Raw genomic sequence first — 20,222 nt, forward strand, 5'->3', positions numbered from 1 at the left:
AACATCTGGATGGACAAAAGTTGCCCACCCTGCCATACAAGCTTGAGGTGCTCTCTGATCATAACTTCACAGGAGTAAATATTCAGCCCGGATGAATCCCAGTTCCAATTAATCCTTAGAAACATTGCCATGTTCAAGTGTTGTGCCTTAATAAGGATTCCAGGTGGTGTAAATCTGTCTCCTCCAACCTGGTATTATTCCACATGTGTTGGACTCCAATTCCCATCATTCCCAGTCAGCATGACCAGACCCCATCATGCTTCACTCTTGAGGGCATGGGCATAGTAGTGCCCACAGGAACCCATTTCCTATCTCCCCAAACCACTCCCCACTTATCAATCCCTATTATAGGGGATAATAATATTGACACCTTACAACAGAGATCCCCGTCATTCTTGGAACAGTGAGCACACTCAGAATTTTGAGAGTGTTGCAGGCACTCTCACAAAATGGCTACCAGGAGAGGCTTGACCATTCACAAAATGGCTGGCATGGGAGGCATGATAATTCACAAGATTCCCATTGTCCTGAAGGCAAAGAGGTGAGGCTAAAAAAAGGTAATGCTGAACAACCTAATTATGAGGCAGGCTGAGCTTCAAAACAAAACAAAAAACCCACTCTTTTGAACCCACAATTTTCTGCTCTAGCTTCCATTTCACAGATTGGTTTAAGAGGCAAATGACTTGATCAAGAAACAAAATGGTGGGGGCTGAGTCTTAGCTGTCTAGGGTGACCATATGACAGGAGAAACCCAGATTTGTCAGGATTTTTGGTAACAAATCCAGGAAGGGGGGGGGAATTTAAAAAAATGAAGAAAAATCCGGATTCTTCCCATCTTCCCCAGCCAAAGGTCAGCTCTACTTTAATGGGAATTAACAAAAATGCTTACAACTCTGTCATTTTTAAAGATAAAGGCATGAAACTTGGCACAATGGTAGCTCTTAAATAGGGCTTTAGTCATACCAAATTTGATGTTGATCTGTTCATCCGTTGAGTTTTAGGATTTTTTTTAAAAATTGAGTTTTTAAAATTATTTTTGAAACCATCATTTTGAAAGATAAAGAGATGAAACTTGGCACCATGCCTTAAGAAGGATTTTAGCTATGCCAAGTTTGAATCAGATCTGTTAATCCATTGAGTTTTAGGATTTATAAAAGTTTGAGGTTTTAAAATTATTATTTTTTAAAAATGACATTTTTAAAGGTAAAGAGCTGAAAGTTAGCACCATGATAGCTCTTAAGGAGAGATTTAGCCATGCCAAGTTTGAATCAGATCCGTTCATCCGTTGATTTTTTAGGGTTTTTTTTAAGTTCAAAGTTTTAAAATTCCTGTTTTTAAAAACTGCTGGAGCCATATCCTTCAAACTCAGATTGTCAAACCTCCTCTTTGGGGTCTTGCACATTTAGCAGTTTCAGCCCTTGGCATCAAGGGGATCTCCAGTCTTTAGGTAAGAAGTGCTGGGCAAGCAGGGCACCTTTCCTATTGCAGATTTGGTGGGCAGTCAGGTACCTCTCAGCAGAGGCAAGGCGTCCACAAATCAAAATGTGGGAAAGGAGAGGTCAGGACAAACCAGAATGGGCCAGAGGCCTTTTTATCAAAGTTCCACATTATGGGCGATGAAGGGTCATCCTTAGAGAAAAACTCTCACGACCAACAGTGAGGTGCCAGTCTAGAGAGAGGCTCTCTTCTTTGCGGATGTCCTGTTGCTGTGGATGTTGGAACCTGGCATATCATTGCTTTGCTTCGCTACTGCTTCCCTTCCACTTCACTTCGTACACTTGTGAGCTAGGCTCTGTCTGCACTGCTGGGATGCAATGCAGAACATTTGAAGTGCATGTTGGAGAAAATAGATAGATTTGCGGCTTTGGCTGGCTGGCATATCTCTTAGAGACAGAGTTAGACGAAGACACAACTCAGAGATGGCTGTAGCTGAGCCCTGAGAGGCTGTTGTGCCACACAGAGCCTTTTAAAGAGTGTTTCCGAGTCCAGAGTTGGTGCAGGCAGAGGCGGTGGAGTTTTTTTTAAAAAGCAAGTATCACCGGATGTGACCAAGCTATAAGCTGTCACCATACTCCCAGCCACAGGGTACAAGTACACAGTCTGGCTGGACCATTGGGAGACTTTGGCAGAGAGAGGGGGTGGGGGATTATTTGAGGCTGGAGGTTGTGGGTACCTATGGAGGTTGTGGGCTCTCCCACACTAGAGGCATTCAAGAGGCATCTGGACAACCATCTGTCAGGGATGCTTTAGGGTGGATTCCTGCATTGAGCAGGGGGTTGGACTTGATGGCCTTGTAGGCCCCTTCCAACTCTGCTATTCTATGATTCTATGTTGGCTGGCGGGCATAAGGCAGAGAGAGGCTGAAGGCAATCCAGATGCACCTGTAGCTTGGCCCTGAGGCTGGCTTGCCACCCAGAGTGTTTTAAGATTGCCTCAGAGTTGAGCGGTTGTGCAGGAGGAGAGGAGGTGAAGGTGGCTGGTGGTGGAGGTTTTTAAAGTATTGGGCAAAAGGTGGGATGATATAATAATAATAATAATAAATAATAATGTAAGAGTCACCAGACATGACCAAGTAATAACCTGCAATAAGCAATATCCCAAGCCACAAGTGCGCAGCCTAGCCTGGACCATTGGAGACTTTGGCAGAGAGAGAGAGAGAGAGGCTGGAGGCTTTGGTTTGTCTGCAATGACTTAGAGTGAGAGACAAAAGAAGCTGCACAGACAACCTAGAGACATCTATTGTAATTTAGCCCCATGGTGCTGGCATGAAATGCAGGGCATTAGGAAGAGGGTCTCAGAGTCGTGTGTTTGTACAGGAAGTAGACAAGAGTTCAAAGGCTGGATGTGTGAAGTGGTGCCAACGCACAAGCCTTGAGAAGCTAATGTATATAAGTGAGAAGTGTGAATGGGCAAAGTGATGTTCACTGCCACAACACCCACCCTAACGTTAGAGTAGAGAAACTTGTGACAACCATACACAAGTGTTTTTTAAAAAATTGAAATTTAAAAATAAAAAAAGCCATCCATCCAGCTGGCCAGTAGCAAACCCTGTTAACAACAGCAGCAGCTTGCAATGAGTGAGGATACAGTCAGAAAAGATATTTGAGGGATGGGGAGAAAGTATCACACAGAGTATAGCAAAAGCTTCAAAGCACAGCAAAAGCTACAAAAGTAGGAGTGAGTGAACTTAATTTCAGATACATTGAATGTCTCACTTCTTTATTTCAGTGATTTTAACATTAAGATGTTATGTAGAACAGGTTTGTCTTAAATGTGTGCTGTAAAATCAGACATGTGACCAAGGCTATGTTTGGGTGGGCACGCCCCCTTGGTGCTGGACACACACCCTTGGGGGCCGATCACGTGGTCCTCCTTTTTGGTTTCTAAAATATGGTGACCGTATAGCTGCCACATTTGCCCCGTAAAAAATGCCCCTTTCACAGAAGACAAATGGATGATGCTCAAGGCCTTACTAGACCTGCCGGGATAAGCCGGCAGGGAGGCAAGGCGACGGCACGCTAACATTAGCGCACGCCGCCCCGCCTCCTAGACGGCTGATGCTCAGGGACTGCGGAAGCCCTGCAGCATCGGCCATTTTTGGGGGGGTTGTTAAAGGGGCCACGTGCAGCCCGAAGACTCCGGAGAAGGTAAGCTGGTTTTTTTACTTAAACCCCCCCCCATCCGGTCCTGATCCCTTCCCATGCCTCCTGCCCACTCTTTTCCCTCCCTCCCTCTCCCTCCGTGTGTCCCGTGTCGCCTGTCCTCCCTCCGTGTGTCCCGTGTCACCCGTCCTCCCTCCGTGTGTCCCGTGTCGCCCGTCCTCCCTCTCCCTCCATGTGTCCCGTGTCGCCCGTCCTCCTTCTCCCCTGTCCTGAGGAAGCGGCTTTGCAACCAGCCACTTTTTAACTTATCTTCATGGGCTGTGTGCCCAGGCTGGGAAGACCGCCAGGTACCAGCAAACACACCAAATGAAGAGATAACACTTAATTTGTATTTCTCACACAGTTCAAAACATAAAGAAACAGAACAGTCTTTCTGTGCTTACGCCGAAGTCAAAGCCAGTCCATAAATCCATCCAGTTGTCATAAAGGGTCCGGGAGAGAGGGTCACGAAAGTCCACAAAGCCAGTCCGAGTTCCAAAGGGCAGGAGAGAGTCACAGAGTCCAAGAAGTCCGTAGTCCAACCAGTATAGCAGAAACACGACAAGGCCAAGGTTTCAAGGTCCAGAGCTTTCTCAGGCAAACCAGATTAAGTCTGACAAGATCCTGGCCTGCGCACTGTTACTTAAATACCCAAGCCCAGAATCACAGCTGTTCCCTGTTTATCTGGCGTTTAGTAGCAATAAGCTTGGATCTGCGTAACGCCTCCTTCTCCGCCCTTTGTTGTTTGAACGATGGCACCGGTAAGATGTTTGTTTGCTCTTCCTCTAAGGCTGAGCTGGAGGGAGCCTTTGCTGGCTGCTGCCCAGCCATGCTGGTACTGGGTCCAGCCTGTTGCTCTTCATCCCCAGACTCCTCATCATCAGATACCTCACAGTTCCTAACATCCCCCCCGGGATCCCCCCACTCAGCGCTGTGCCCAGTCCACGGCCCTTGCTAGACGTTCCGCAGTCCCGGCCTCAGGCCGGGGCTGCGGAAAAGGCGGGCCATAAGCGACTTTGCTTATGGCGCATTAGAGGAGGCTTCAGTGCGGCCTGGGCCCGGATTCCCCTGTGCGTCATCTGGACGCACAGCAGGGAAACTGAGTCTCAAGGCGCGCTAAGGCCTCGTCTAGCAAGGCTCTCAGAGAAACACATACAGACACAGGCAAAACACACAGGCAAAATATACTCCGCACAGACAACACAACTTTCCTCATTCTGTACTCAACAACCCCAGTTTACCTCCTCTTTTTTTCTGGATTTTTGGGCATTCTTTAAAACAAAGGGCTGGGCTTCAGCCAACTGCTATTTTTATTTTCTAAATAAAAATAAACAGTTTTAGAAATAAAGATGATGCTGGAGGCTAACACATCACTGTGTAGAATGCCAACCTCCAAGCATTTTTAAAATTAAAAACTAAATTAAAACAAAATCAGGAGGGGCACAGAACTCAGCAAGCTCCAAAAGAAGTATCTGCAGGGCAGCAGTGCCCACGGACACCATATTGGAGACCTCAGGGTTGTTATAAGAATTACAATTAGTGCCTATAAAATACTCTAAACACATCAGAGCACTATAGAAATGTTAAACTATTAGGAAGAGTCTTCAGTCTGTGTGTCTTTCACGCCGGGTAAGTTTGTCCACAGACTTCTATAATGACTAAGTGCAAATGCAGAAAAACGCTTAGTGGGTGCAGAAGAACACATCTTTTCAGCCTATTATTACATGCTGGCCCTAAGTGCAGTGTAGACCCATCTGAGATCTGCTGTAATACATTTGCTAGCCTCTTCCAGGATAAAATCTCTTGCATTGGCTGGGATGTAGACTATAGTGTTATAGCAAGTGAATCTGGTGAGGTATAAGTACATAAGAAGAATCATAGAATAGTAGAGTTGGAAGGGGCTTATAAGGCCATCAAGTCCAACCCCCTGCTCAATGCAGGAATCCACCCTAAAGCATCACTGACAGATGGTTGTCCAGCTGCCTCTTGAATGCCTCTAGGGTGGGAGAGCCCATGACTTCCCTAGGTAATTGGTTCCATTGTCGTACTGTTCTAACATTCAGGAAGTTTTTCCTGATGTCCAGCCAGAATCTGGCTTCCTGTAACTTGAGCCCGTTATTCCGTGTCCTGCACTCTGGGAGGTTTGAGAAGAGATCCTAGCCCTCCTCTGTGTGACAACCTTTTAAGTATTTGAAGAGTGCTTTCATGTCTCCCCTCAATCTTCTTTTCTCCAGGCTAAACATGCCCAGTTCTTTCAGTCTCTCCTTATACGGCTTTGTTTCCAGACCCCCTGATCATCCTGGTTGCCCTCCTCTGAACCCCCTCCAGCTTGACTGCATCCTTCTTGGTTGAATAGAGGGGAACCAACCGCGATTTGCCTTTTTTGCAGCTAAATCACACTGTTGGCTCATATTCATCTTGTGATCTACAACCATTCCAAGATCCTTCTCACTTGTAGTATTGCTGAGCCAAGTGTTCTCCATCTTGTAACTGTGCATTTGGTTTCTTTTTCCTAGGTGTAGAACTTGGCATTTACCTCTATTAAATTTCTGTGGCTCTGTTCAGACAACACATTAAACCATGCTTCTTAACCACAAAATGGTTAACAGAATGCATTAACCTTAATGCATCCCATTAACCATTTTGTGGTTTATTATTTATTTATTTATTTATTTATTTATTTATTTATTACATTTCTATACTGCCCAATAGCCTGAGCTCTCTGGGCGGTTCACAAAAATTAAAAACATTCAAAGTATAAAACAACAGTATAAAACCATAATATAAAATACAATATAAAAGCTCAACCAGATAAAAACAACAGCAATGCTGTTAAGCAGCATGGATTAGCATGTTGTCTGAATGGGGCCATTCTGTTGTTTTCAGCCCAGTGCTCCAGCCTATCAAGGTCACTTTGAAGTTTGTTTCTGTCTTCCAAGGCATTAGCTATCCCACCCAATTTTGTGTCATCTGCAAAATTGATAAGCATTCCTTGAACCTCCTCATCCAAATCATTAATACAATTTTTGAAGAGCACTCAGCCCTGTGGTATCCCACTTGTTACCTCCCCCCAGTTTGAGAAGGTACCGTTGATAAGCACTCTTTGAGTCTGATTCTGTAGCCAACTGTGGATCCACCTTATAGTTGTTCCATCTAGCACTTTTAGCTAGTTTGCTGCTCAGAATGTCATGTAGTACTTTGTCAAATGCACAGCAGCCAGATTGATAACAGGGACAAGAAGGTCCAAGCATATAACACTGATACTGGCCCGTTTATGCTGGTTTTGACATATAAAACCTTACATGAGTCAGGACCACAATACCTGATGGACCGCCTTTTCTGGCATGAACCAACCTGTACACTTAATTTAGCATCCATATGTTGTCTGTCTGTGTGTTATTCGTTTATGTGTTTTTATGTTTTTCTATTTTGTGTTATCTCTTTTCTTGCTTGTGTTGGTTTTCTAGATGGACATGCCGGGCTTTGTCAAGTCTTTTACTGATTCAGGAATTTCCTGACAATTGAGCACGTTTTATGTATGCTGCTTTCTGGTAGTGGATGTATTTTGGTAGGCCCAGTTTCTGAAGGTTTTCTGTATAGTTTTTGAAGTGATTCTGGTGACTGAAGTGATTAACAGAATAATTGTGACCTTTTCCTGTTGCCATGGTTCTTTAGCTTCCATGGCCAGTGGTGTGTATTATTATTATTATTATTATTATTATTATTATTATTATTATTATTATTATTATTTCCTTTTTTCCTGTAAGGAACCCAAGGCAGTATACATAATCCTTCTCTCCATTTTATCCTCCCAACAACCCTGTGAGGTAGGCTGGGCTGAGAGTCTGTGACTGGCCCAAAGTCAAGCAGTGAGCTTCCATGGAACTAGTGGGGACTAGAAGCCATTTCTTCTGAATTCCAGTCCACCACTCTAGCTCTGGCTCTAATGTATTATAATGGTTTAAAATTTTTGTTCAGTACCCAAAGAGTTTTGGCAATGGGGACAGATAGAGACATAATAAATGAAATGATTGTTCCCTAACAGGCCTGGAGTCCCTGGCAGTGCAAAACACCATACTCTGCAGACGTGCCATTTTCTATTGGGTTCTTGAAGGGCTTGTGTGACATTAGTGGTGTGGGGGAGGGGGAACCATGGGCCAGCGAGCTAAGAGGGCAGTTAGGTCAAGGGGAAGGTGAATTGCAGTATATTAATTCTAACCAACCAGCCAAAACATTGACTCTTGGCCTGCCCAGTCAAAGTCTTTCCATTCCTATGTACTAGAAGTCTCTGTCTGTCTTCCCTGAAGGCTATCTGTTGCACAGACCACATGCATTGTTGCCCTGGAGGCTACACTTGTGATCCATCCTTGAACATCTGCCTGAAGCCAGAACACTCCCTGCCTTGGGCACCCAAGCTTCCTGCCAGTATGCCACAAAGTTATGGCATTTTTTGCAATGACACTGCCAGTTGCGATGAAGGGCAGACCTGCTGCAAGAGTGTGTCAGGAGATTGGAGCTGCTGCCAGCTGCCCAATGTGAGTACAACCATAATTTCACACTTGGTCGGCCAGGTGCAGTACAGAATGCAGAAGCAACACCAGGCCTTCTGCGATGGAACCTTATGGGCACCATTTAATAGAATCATAGAATCAGAATAGCAGAGTTGGAAGGGGCCTACAAGGCCATCGAGTCCACATCTGTTGACATGTGACAGGCTACATCTTTTTACTTTGTAATGCTTTAATTGGACTCCATTGTATTAGAAGTTGGGCAGTGGTGCACCTAGGTAATTTTAGACCCTGGTCTTAATGATCTTATCCCTCTCCCTCACCACATGTATGCACTTTAAACAGCTGTGTGACTTGCTGCAGTTGTGAAGCATACACCTAACACTTCTGTTCTCTTCACATGTGCATACAAATACACCATCCCATGTTTTACAACTGTTTTACATTCCTGATGTTAAAGCAATAATAATAATAATAATAATAATAATAATAATAATAATAATACGCTGAGCATGTGCAGTTTCACATTTTTAATTCACTAACATCATAGCGCCACGATGACTACAGGAATAAAATGGAGTTTGTTTCTGCATGGAGGGATGGGCCATACTTCAGTGTGGTAGAGCATCTGCTTTACATGCAGAAGGTCCCAGGTTTAATCCCTGACATCTCCAGGTAAGGCTGGGAAAAAATCCTACCTGAAACTTGGGGAGCCACTGTGGGTCACTGGGCTAGATGGACCAATGGTCTGACTCCACTAATATTTATTTATTTATTTATTTATTTATTTAATTACATTTATATACCGCCCCACAGCCGAAGCTCTCTGGGCGGTTCTCAACAACAAAAAATAGTAAACATTAAAAGTACACAAAATTTAAAAACCATCAAAAACATAAAAATCAGTATAAAAACAGTAATGCAGCTCTATAGGTTTCTGTGCTAATTCCTTGGGTGGTTATTTGGGGGTGCCATTAGACTTTGGCCCCAAGGTCCAGCCCTAGTTGCACTACTGAAGACAGGGGATTCAGGCTGGGAGAGTGGCAGCCACCAGGGCTAAGAGCAGGAAAAAGATGTAGAAGAGACGTCAGGCAGGATTCTGATGTGTGTACGCAATGCCCCTTTCTATGCTTACATGTTCCATTTAGAGAATAAATGTACTCCAGGTTACTGGAGTTGTTTTGTTGGATTTATGGTCTATGTAGCTCAGCATAGCGTCTTCTTTTTATATATATATATAAATTTTTATTGACTTTTTACCTACATCAATACAATTAACAAAAAAAGAACATAATACATAAACTCAAAATATCATTTATATCAAATATTCACGCTTAATCTATTTAACATAATCATACTCAACATAAAAGTGCACCCCCCACCACGGGATCTCATTCCTGTTTCCAAAAACTCATAGTTTCTTCTGCTGGTGGTTTCCCACTTCCCTTAGAAAACACAAATACTAGGAACTTTTTCCAAATTCCCTCAAAATCATTCGTTTTTACTATACCTCTTCTCGCTTTAATATTACATGTCAATTTATCATTAATAACAATATTCCACACTTCTTTATACCATTCTTCAATACAATAATCACCTTGAATCTTCCAGTTCCTAGCTAAGATTAACCTTGCTGCTGTTAACAAATTCGTTATCAATTCCTTAGTTTCTTTAGTACATTTAAAGTCTTCTTGCAGTGAGAGTAATGCAACTCTTGATGTTTCTTCTATTTTCATTCCAACAATTTCTTCAATCTCTAAAAACACCATCTTCCACAACTTTTGCACATATTTACATTCCCACCACATATGAAGATACGTTCCTTTTTCACCACAGCCCCTACAACAATCTGCTGAATGCTGATTATTAATCTTGTTTAATCTAACCGGGGTTAGGTACCACCTCCATAAAATTTTATAATAATTCTCCTTTATTCTCACTGACATATTTCTCAACACTTTCTGTCTCCATAGTCCTTCCCAACTCTGCTGTCCTATCTATATCTTCAGATCTGTCTCCCAAATCGATTTTCCTACACTATCCAACGAACCTTTCTCCAGTAGTATATTATATATTTGACTCATTAAACCTTTTGACACTGTATTCTCTCCCTTATCAATTTCTTTTTTATCAATTAATTTCTCGAACTTCGTCATCTCTCTACACTCTCCATTTTCTCTTACCCAATTTTTGGTCCATTGTTCCAATTGCCAGTAATTTAGCCAAGTTAATTTTCTATCTTTTAGAACCTCTTCCATCTTTTCTCTTGTATTCATCCCTCTTAACCATTCTCTTAATTTCATTTTGTTTTTCTCTATTAAAGCTTTACTTAGTCTATTCTTTAAATCTTCAGGAAAATTCTTTAATATTATTACCGGTGTTAAAGGGAAGCTTCTTGGAAGCAACTCCTTTTTATATTTGCTCCAAAGTTCCCAATGGAACTTCAAGAGCTGATTACCTATAGCTTCAACCCATTTTTTACCTCCTTCCTTAAAAAATACATTATCCAAATTTAATTCTATATTGTTTATAGTTTTATCCTCCATCCAGTCTAAATCACCTACCCCTAAAATTGCTTCTACAATATGTCTTAACCTATTTGCTACATAGTATAGGTTAATGTTTGGGAGTCCCAATCCTCCCTTTTTTTGGCTTAAATACCAATTACTTTTATTTATCCTGGCTTTCTTCTCCGCATTACAATAATTATTTATAATATTCTGCCAACTTTTTAACTCTATATCTGAAATTTTTATTGGTAGCATCCTAAAAACAAAATTAATCTTTGGTATAATCTTCATCTTTATTAATGCTATTCTTCCAAACTATGAAAGGTTCAATCTTTTAGATTTTTTCAATTTTTCTAATATCTCTTTTTTCAAACCACTTAAATTCGCTTTTTCTAAATTTTCTAAATTTTTAGTAATCCTGATACCCAAATATCTAATCTGTTCTTTAATTCTCATTTCTGATACTTTCCCTTCCCATTCCTTTTCCTTGTTTTTAGTATAGTTAAATAGCATCAACTCTGATTTTGCCCAGTTTATTCTTAACCCAGTAATTTCTTAAAATTCTTTCAACTGCTGTTTAATTCTGTCCATCTTTCCCACTGGATCTTTAATAGTTAACAATGTATCATCTGCAAACATTCAATTTTATTTTATTAATACTACCTATCCCTTCTATCTCCCCATCATCTCTTATTACATTTGCCAATAATTCCATAACCAATACAAAAAGGACAGGCGAGAGTGGACACCCTTGTCTTGTCCCTCTGGCTAGTCGAATCTTATCCGTAACTCCATCATTTACTACCACTACGGCTGTATTTTGGGAGTATAACTGCTCTATTGTAGCTTTAAATTTGTTTCCAAATCCCATTTTATTTAAAACCATCTTTAAAGTTTGCCAACTCACACAATCAAAAGCCTTAAAAATATCTAGCACTAAAATTCCCGCTTTAATCTTTGACTTTTTTATCCCCTGTATTACATTTAAAACTCTACCCACTAAGCTATGCATTTGTCTACCTGCTATAAAACCACATTGGTCTTCCCCCACATACTTAGCTATAAATTTGTTTAATCGTTTAGCCAAAATAGTTGAAATTTTTTTTGCATCTTGATTTATTAGCGAAATCGGTCTATATGAATCAGGGAGAGTCAAATCCTTATCCGGCTTCGGAATTAAAATTATTATCTAGTGTTCCCATGATTCTGGAATATAGCGTTATATAATTTCAATAATTTTGGCACTAATAATGATTTGAAGATTTTATAATACTCTGGTCCTAGACCATCTGCCCCAAGTGATTTCCCCACTTTCAACTTCTCTATAACCTCCTCTATTTCACTTTGTGATATAGTTTTTTCCATTAATTCCTTGTGCTCTTTTTCTAATCCCTTCTTCATATATTTGTCTACATACACTTCCATCCTCTTCTTAGGGGTATCTTTTTCCTTATATAAATCTTCATAAAATTCCTGAAAATTTTTTATTTTATCCTCCAGCATAGTGTCTTCTGACCATTCACAATCTTTCACATTGGAAAGGTTATGGATTGGGCCAGGGACTGCATAGAAATAGTGGACCTGGGAATTCTGTAATCTCTGCCATTTGAGAAAGAGGACATGTAGGAATTTGTTTATTTTTTGAGATCGATTGAAAAGAAAGATTTTTTGGGAAAAGAGACACTAGTCACTCTCTCCCTGTCCCCACTCTCTAATTCAAGCTTTTAAAGCTGCACCAAAGCTTTGGACCACAGTAAAAATGGGAAGGGACAAGGGACCCCCTAGTAGCATAAAGATCATTAATCCCCACCCCCACCTGAAATGTCAGAGGAGGCATGGATTCTGGATGGCCTCCACTATGCTGGCTGGGGAGGAAGAGTGGAGGGGTCTGATGCAGGGAAAATTTGTGCTAGATCAATCTCCCCCAATCACGTTCTTGCCCTTCTGGTCATGTTCCAGATCAGTTTGGAAGGAAAACAGGCTACCCAGAAATAAGAGTGTTGCTTCTATGTATTCATATTTTAACCCATGTGTTTGGCTTTGTACGTTATTGTTTAGTTCCTGACTGGTATAAAAGTCATGTTTGTTGAAAAGGAACATTGTATCATTTGTAACATAGTTGTTTTTTTTTAAAAAAAAGAAAATAAGGTGGTTATGTGCTACCTCCGGTATCCAAGGCAGTAAGCCTATGTGCACCAGTTGCTAGGGAACATGGGTGGGAGGGTGCTGTTGCACCGTGTCCTGCTTTGTTGGCCCTGGTTATTGACAGCTGGTTGGCCACTGTGTGAACAGAGTGCTGGACTAGATGAACCCTCAGTCTGATCCAGTATGGCCCATCTTATGTTCTTAAAGTGCCTTTTCACATATTGGCAGCTTTTTGGCTAGGTGTCCTGCACCAAGATTTGTGTCTCTTGGTTTCTACAGGCTGTCTGCTGTGAGGATCACCAGCACTGTTGTCCTTCTGGCTACACCTGCAATGTAGCGGCCCAGACTTGTGAAAAGCAGCAGTGGCCCAGGCTCCTTGATGCAGGACGACCACTGATTACTTCACATGCTGCTACCTCCAGCCGGCATGTCTCATGTGATGATCAGCACCACTGCCATGATGGCCAGACTTGCTGCAAAGCACACTCGGGTGGGTGGGCCTGTTGCCCCTACAACAAGGTTAGTGCCCAGGCTGGGGACTTTGTGGTTTTAATGGGAGATGTGTGGACAGGATTTCAATCTGATTGACCATCTTAAAAAGAAGCCTGGATGCAAGAAATGACTTCTACAAATTGGGCAGTAACAAAAGAGGGATGGAACTCTGAAGGAAGTGTTTAACTGGTAGAGGTGGAATTAACATTCCCCTCCGTCCAAAGAATTTCATTTGGGGCTTGTCTTGACGAGGAGTTTGCCCCAGGGTGGATCCAAAGTGGTGGCAGATCAACCGTATGATGCATCCGCCATCCTGGACCCTTCCAGGGGCACACCCCCAAAGCTCCACTTTAAAAATGTCAGGCACTTACCCCAACATTTTTTGCTCCGGAGGCGTGCCACAGCCGATGGTGACCCCTGATCGGTCAGCATTGGCTGACAGGGAAGGGGGCAGACCACCTCCCCCCTCCTCATTTTTTTTAAAAAATGTATCCATAGGGGATAAAATAGTCTGCCCTTCCCCCCCTCGAGTGCTGTGTGCAGGGGAATAGGTGGCTCTGGTACTTGGTGTGGGACCAGCGGGAGGTCTGAGGGAGGAGAGCTGGGTCTAGGTGACCCTCTCTTCCTCCCCCTCCAGCTGCACCCCCATTTTTCTGGTGTTTTTATTGCACGTTGAGTGGGGGAAGGCTGCCTCCCTGCCAGCACCCGTGCCGTGTGCAGGGACTTGGTGGGAAGTCTGAGGGAGGAGAGCCGAGTCTGGGAGGTGGGGAAGGAACAGGGCAGCCGGAGGGGGAGGAAGAGAGGGACGTGCGGATCCCAAACCAGCTCTCCTCCCTCTGACCTCCCTCTGGCTGCCCTGCTCCTCTCCCCACACCCCATTTTTTTTAATCTATATATGTGAAGGTTTGCATCTACAGATAAAAAAAAACAGGGTGGGGAGAGTAACAGGGCAGCCAGATGGAAGTCAGAGAGCTGGCTGCCCCATTGTTTCCCCCCCCCCCCGGTGCTCGGAACAGCAACGGCGGCAGCAACTTCACATTGGTGCCCCTTCCTGTGCAGATGCCGGGAAGGAGCGCCAATGCGGGAGCCCGAGGCCTCGCAGCACCAACTGGCCGCTGTCAAGATGGGGGCTTGGTTAGAAGGAAAGGCTGGGTAGATGAGGGAAAGGCATACTTTAGGGTTGTCAGGTCGACATTGTTTTTTTTACTCCACATTCCAACTAGAGGTGGAGGAAAACTGGAAAAATTAGGAGAACCACATCGCCGCCCCGCCCCCCCCCCCCGCCAACTTTTCAAAAGTCCCTGGAAATCCCTTTTATTAAGATTAAGGTACAGGGTGCCTCTGAAAACATGCTAGTCCAGGAAATTGTTTTTAGCAATAGAACTGAGCTCACAGGCCTTCAGCATAAAAATCTACTTTTGCTTCCCCCACTCCAAGTTTTCTTTGTTTCAGCAGCCTGACTGTGGATCCCCGCCCCCAAAATGCATTTTTCTGTTGCCATTGTTAAATAGTTGGGAGTAAGAAAACCCTGGCTGATCTATTACAAATCACCCAGATACCTGCCAGTAGTTTCTACTTCTGCCTCCTACCCACTTCAGAGGTATATTAATTGAAAGTTATCTTGTGACTTTTTCTCTGTTGCTAGCCCTGAGTGTTGCTGTGAGGTGAACTTCTTGTATAGACCCTGAACCAATATTAGATCGCCAAATAATGTGAACAACTTGGGTCATTCTTTTCAGATAAAGTCATTCAGATTCACCTTAATTTAAACTCCCAACATTGGAGCAGGTCATGACGATATTACTTTGGCAATGGCCTGCCCAGTTGGTTTGTGCTCTTTTCAGCTTGGGAACCTTGAGGAAGTGGACAACTTGTCTTGAGAGGTGAGGGCTGCCACTTGTTTGTTTGACCCTTGCTGATTAAATCCGCCAGTGTGGAACTGCCCACATGGTTGAGGGAAGCGATTGATGTTTCCCTGCAGGAAGGGCACCTTCTCTCTCGCTTGAAGGAGGCAGAAAAGACAGCTATAAAAGAAACCTTCCCATAACCCAAAAGATCTGGGAAGTTATAGACCTATCTCAAATATTCCATTCTTGGCCAAGGTGATCAAGAAGTCTGGACACATTTGGATGATATTATCTTGAGCCATTTCAACAGGCTTTCAGACAGGACAGGGTACTGAGACTGCTTTGGCTGCACCAACCAAAAGTCTATCTGGCGGGGGGTGGGGTGTTGGAGGCACTGTATTGTGGTTCCAGTCCTCCCTGTTGGGTTGGGTTTGGTCAGGTCAGAAGGTGGTATTGAAAGACTACTATTTGGCATCACAGCCAAATAGTGTGGTGTGGTGTCCCACAGAGTTCTGTTCTGTCCTCTATGTTGTTAACATCTACATGAAACCACTGGGAAAGGTCATCTGGAGCTTTGGAGTGAAATGCCATTAATATGCTGATGACATTCAGCTTAATTGTTCTTTCTCACCCAACTCCAGGCAGTTGACATCCCTGAATGTCAAACTAAGTTTGATCATGGGCTGAGTGAGGGTGAACAAGCTGAGATTAAATCCAGAAAAGACAGAAGTTAGCAGAAATCCTGGCTTGGGGATTGGGATCCGATCTCTTCTGGAAGGGGTTGCGTTCCCCCTAAAAGATCAGGTCCATGCGCTTGTATCCTATGCTGTCCTTGGATCTTCAGGTGACAGTGGTGGCAAGGAGTGCCTTTGTGCAACTGTGTCTAGTGTACCACCTGTAAGTCTGATATGGCAACTGTTATCCATGCCTTGGTTATGCCACAGTTACACTATTGCAATGTGCTCTATGTGGGGCTTCCCTTGAAGAGCATCTGGAGACTTGGTGAAAAATGCAGCTGCTAGGCTGCTAACCAGTGCACTGTATCATGATTATATCATCCCAGTACTGAAAGATTTGCACAGATTTCCACTTGGTTTTGGGGCTTGATTCAAATTGTTGAATTTATAGCTCTAAACTTTAAAGCTCTAAATGGCTTGGGCCTGGCTGTTTGAGGGACCTCTAATATTATTTATTTAAAATATTTCTAGGCTGCCTAGAAATACAGCATTAAAATTCATATAATAAAAACAATGCAATAATGAGGCAGCAAACATTCATAAAACATCTGCAGATACGACCTGCTAGGTTACTAAGATCCACAAGCAAGTCACTTTTGAAGCTACCATCACTTACAGAGGTCTGCTTGTCAAGCATGCAGGAAAGGGATTTCTCCTGTGTTAGCCCAGTACAGAAATACAGCGAAGACCCGAGAAAATAATATTATGCACTTTTATAGGCCAGTCCATAACACCACTTGCTACAGAGGACATGCAGAGAGGCTTGCACAACTAGCCAGATTGTGTGAAGTGTGCAATGCTGGTGGAGGGAATTCAAAGAACTCCACATGTTAACTTATGTGAGCAAAGGGTTTCTGGTCAGAAATTGTATTCTGTGCGTGTTCCCCTCCTGTGACGTTACATTACTCACCAACCTGGTGCCCTCCAGATGTGCTGGGCTACAATTCCCATTATCCCTAGCCAGCATGGCCAGGTCGGGGAGGCTATCTTAGGCCATAGCTAGACCTAAGGTTTATCCCTGGATCGTCCAGGGGTCAGACCTGTTCATCTAGGTGACACACAGGGGATCCAGTGCTCAGACAGGGGTGAACCCTGGAGGATCCCAGGATAAACCTTAGGTCTAGCTGTGGCCTTAGATGCATGATTCTCCCAGGGTAACTCTTCCAAGCTTGGGAATTTTTATTATAGTGGTTTCTCAATATAATAGCATTTGCATCAATGAATGTTGGGACTGTTTGTTTGTTTGCAGAGTGGCTTAGCAACACTAGCCTTGGTGTTCTGCTCCCTTGCCAGCCACGTGTTTCTTTTGGCTTTTGCTTGACACAGTTGCTATCTGTGTGAGAGCCTCAGGGCTGTCCTCCTCCCCCCCTTCCCCACATCATCACTGCATGTTCATCACCACTTTTGTGGGGTTTTGTATCATATCTTGAGGGAAGGTATGATGGAAGGTATAACGGAAGAACAGAAATTTGAAAAAAGGTTTTCATGCCTGAAGATGTAGTAGTGCTGTGTAATGCAAATCTAGATTATTGTCTGCCAAACTCCTCCTCATTTTGCCTCTCTTCTCTTTTCTCTCTTCTCCTCTATCCCCCCCCACCTTCTGCAGGGATCCTGCTGCCGTGACAGGCGCCACTGCTGTCCACGTGGCTTCTATTGTTCCCATTCTGGATTTCAATGCTATACGAAGCATTGGGACAGCAGTTCCTTCTCCCCTCGCTTTGCGCAAGCATACCTGTTGCTTTGATTTGCCTTCTTCAGGGGACTTGCCCCATGCTTGGGGCTGGAGTGAGCTCTGCAGCAGAGCTACTTCTGCCAAGTTGTTCTGACCTTGAGGGCTTCCTATTGACCTCCTTTTTCAGGCATCACCCCTAATAATGAGTCAATTTTCCTGTCCCTATTCCTCATAATGTGATCTTTAGAACCAATGAGGTTCACTGCTGTGCCCAGTATCATCAAGGCTATGACCTGGCATTTCAAAGAATTCACCTTTTCATCTTCTCATAGGCAGATTTCTGTGGGCTTAATATCTTGCTTTGTCTCTGCAGTTGCTTAACCATACACACGGGGGGTTACTTTCACACATTTATTAAAAATTAAACCTTGGCCCTAGATTGACAGCTGGTTTTGCCCCCACCAGCCACTTTGAGGAATACCGCCCCTACTTCTTATCCTAAATGGTAGCTAGGCAGAGCCAACAGGACCTTATTCCAGTTCCTGGCATAGATAGTTTCCCATGGTGGCCAAAACTGTTTCCATTCCCAAATCAGTTCAGAGACTAGATTGCAAAGGATCTAGATAAACAATATCAGCCAGGAACCCCTGCGGCTCAGTGGCCACCATGGATTACAGTACATTCCCCCAGAATGAAATATTTGAGACTGGCTGATTTATTTTCTTTTCAATAGAGGATTCCAGTTTCTCAAATTCTCAAATGTGCCAATTGCTCCAAAAAAGTTAAGGACCCCCCTAGTGAGTGATTTTTTTAAAAAAAATCTTCCACTAACTGCACATGAATGATACATGAGCATGACTCATCTCAATTTTCAAGCTAGCAAAATGTCTCTCTATTCTGCATTTTCCCTTGAAAAATGAGAGACATCTTGGTATCTATGTATAAAAATGAGAGCTATCTTGGTAGCTATGTATACTTCTAATGTTGTGTTTCGTTGTGTGTCATTACTTACCATCTTGATGCCTGTGAGTTTTGGCTTCTCACCAACAAATTTTCCTCCTCCAGTGTTGAAAGCCTTTTTGTTAGTATTTACTTTCTGTTAGTACTGACCTGTTACATTGACTTTCTATTTTTGCACAAGTCTCCATCATGAAGCATATAATCTCTGTATTTCCAGGGCTTAATTTGAGGATGTACTCACCCACTTCAGAGCCTATTTTGTAAACACCCAGGCTTAGCCCTGGAAGAAATTAGATGATGATAATAAAATAGCATTTTTAAGCACATGCAGAATGACCTAGGACTTCACAAGGCTGGTAATGAGGGCAAATAAGAAGTGTGGGCCTGCGCTACATATTAAAGTAGAGTAAAAATCATATTTAATGTGGGATTGTCACTTGCCTGGGGTAAGATTTTTCAGACAGGCAAGATTCTTTTCTTTTCTTTCTTTTTACAAAAGCTGACCCCTTTTTTGTTGTAAGCCACCAATCACAAATAGAAGTATGTACAGACAGAGGGATTACTATCCTCCTTGATGGCAAGAAGTTGAGCAGCAATGCTAATTGTTTATACATTTTAATTGTTTAATGTAGTTTTGCTGGGAAAGGTTTAGCCCAAGAACATATTTGGAATGTAAATAAATAAATAAAAAGTGTTTCTGATCATGTGCAAAGTGCTTTTCCCCAACTACTAACCATAGCCAGGTATCACATGCAGCCTTCAAATACCTGAAATGCAGAAGATGAAGCAGACTTTTCTCTGTTGCTCCACTGGGCAGGAGTAGAACCTGTAAAGGAAGCACGCCCCAGCTTTTCCACTGGATTTTGCACAGATCCCCAGAACAAACGCACACAGCTCCAATTTAGCACACAGCTTCCTTACACCTTCCCCCTTAAGATGGAATTTCTAGAAAATTCCATCTAACCCAACACCAATTTTATTATTTACACATTGACCCCTCTTCCTTTGTTCACTTTTTTGTCCCCACGCAGGGGCAGGGGTTTTCCTTCCCAATCCCCTTCCTCCCCCTCTCGGCTGAAACTCCGGGATAGCCCATCTGCCACCACGTTCTCTTTGCCCTTTATGTGGGAAATGGTAAAATCAAAGTCCTGCAGCGCCAAACTCTACCTCAGCAACTTTTTGTTGGGTTATTGTGCCAGAACTTTTCTCTCTCTGGAACTCTGTTTGTGCTCAGAAACAAACACACATCACGCAGGTCTTACACAGCAGAGCTGGTTTATTTCCTTCAGGCTTCTGTGCAGTTCAATTCAGATCAGTTCAGATCAGCACACTGAGGCATACACAGAGAGCAGTGATCAGAGAGCAGTGATCAGTAAGCAGTGATCAGTTCCATTTTACACAAGTGAGAAACTATATACAGAACTACACAATTCTTATCTACATTACATACAGCTGTGATGAGGCTAACTTAGAATCTTGGCAAGGTTCCCAGAACAGCCTCTATCTCAAGGTAATTGCCCACAGATAGACTTTCTCTGTTTAACCCTGAGATAGCCATACACACACAATTTTAATGACTAAGCAAGTATTTCTTTTCATATACTTAACAGTCCTCCTCTTGCGCATGTTGTTTAAATTGTGTTACAATCTGAGACCCAGCTTTAAAAGCATCTCTTTGTGTTTTACCATTGATACTGGTTTTGTGAATAA

General features: G+C 43.1%; 1 protein-coding gene across 2 annotated transcripts in view; it reads left to right on the forward strand.

The window, feature by feature from the left end:
* Positions 1-19,214, forward strand: part of GRN (granulin precursor) — a 68,592-nt gene extending 49,378 nt beyond the window's left edge. For both annotated transcript variants that reach the window (XM_063132846.1, XM_063132837.1), the window contains exons 10-12: positions 7,949-8,176; positions 13,084-13,323; positions 17,487-19,214. In XM_063132846.1, coding sequence (XP_062988916.1) covers positions 7,949-8,176; positions 13,084-13,323; positions 17,487-17,624 — 606 coding nt within the window. In that variant the 3' untranslated portion in view covers positions 17,625-19,214. The remainder of the gene's footprint in view (positions 1-7,948; positions 8,177-13,083; positions 13,324-17,486) is intronic.
* The last annotated feature ends 1,008 nt before the right edge of the window (positions 19,215-20,222 follow it).

Source organism: Elgaria multicarinata, chromosome 1, assembly GCF_023053635.1.
Source record: "Elgaria multicarinata webbii isolate HBS135686 ecotype San Diego chromosome 1, rElgMul1.1.pri, whole genome shotgun sequence".
In the NCBI taxonomy this organism is placed as follows: Eukaryota; Metazoa; Chordata; class Lepidosauria; order Squamata; family Anguidae; genus Elgaria; species Elgaria multicarinata.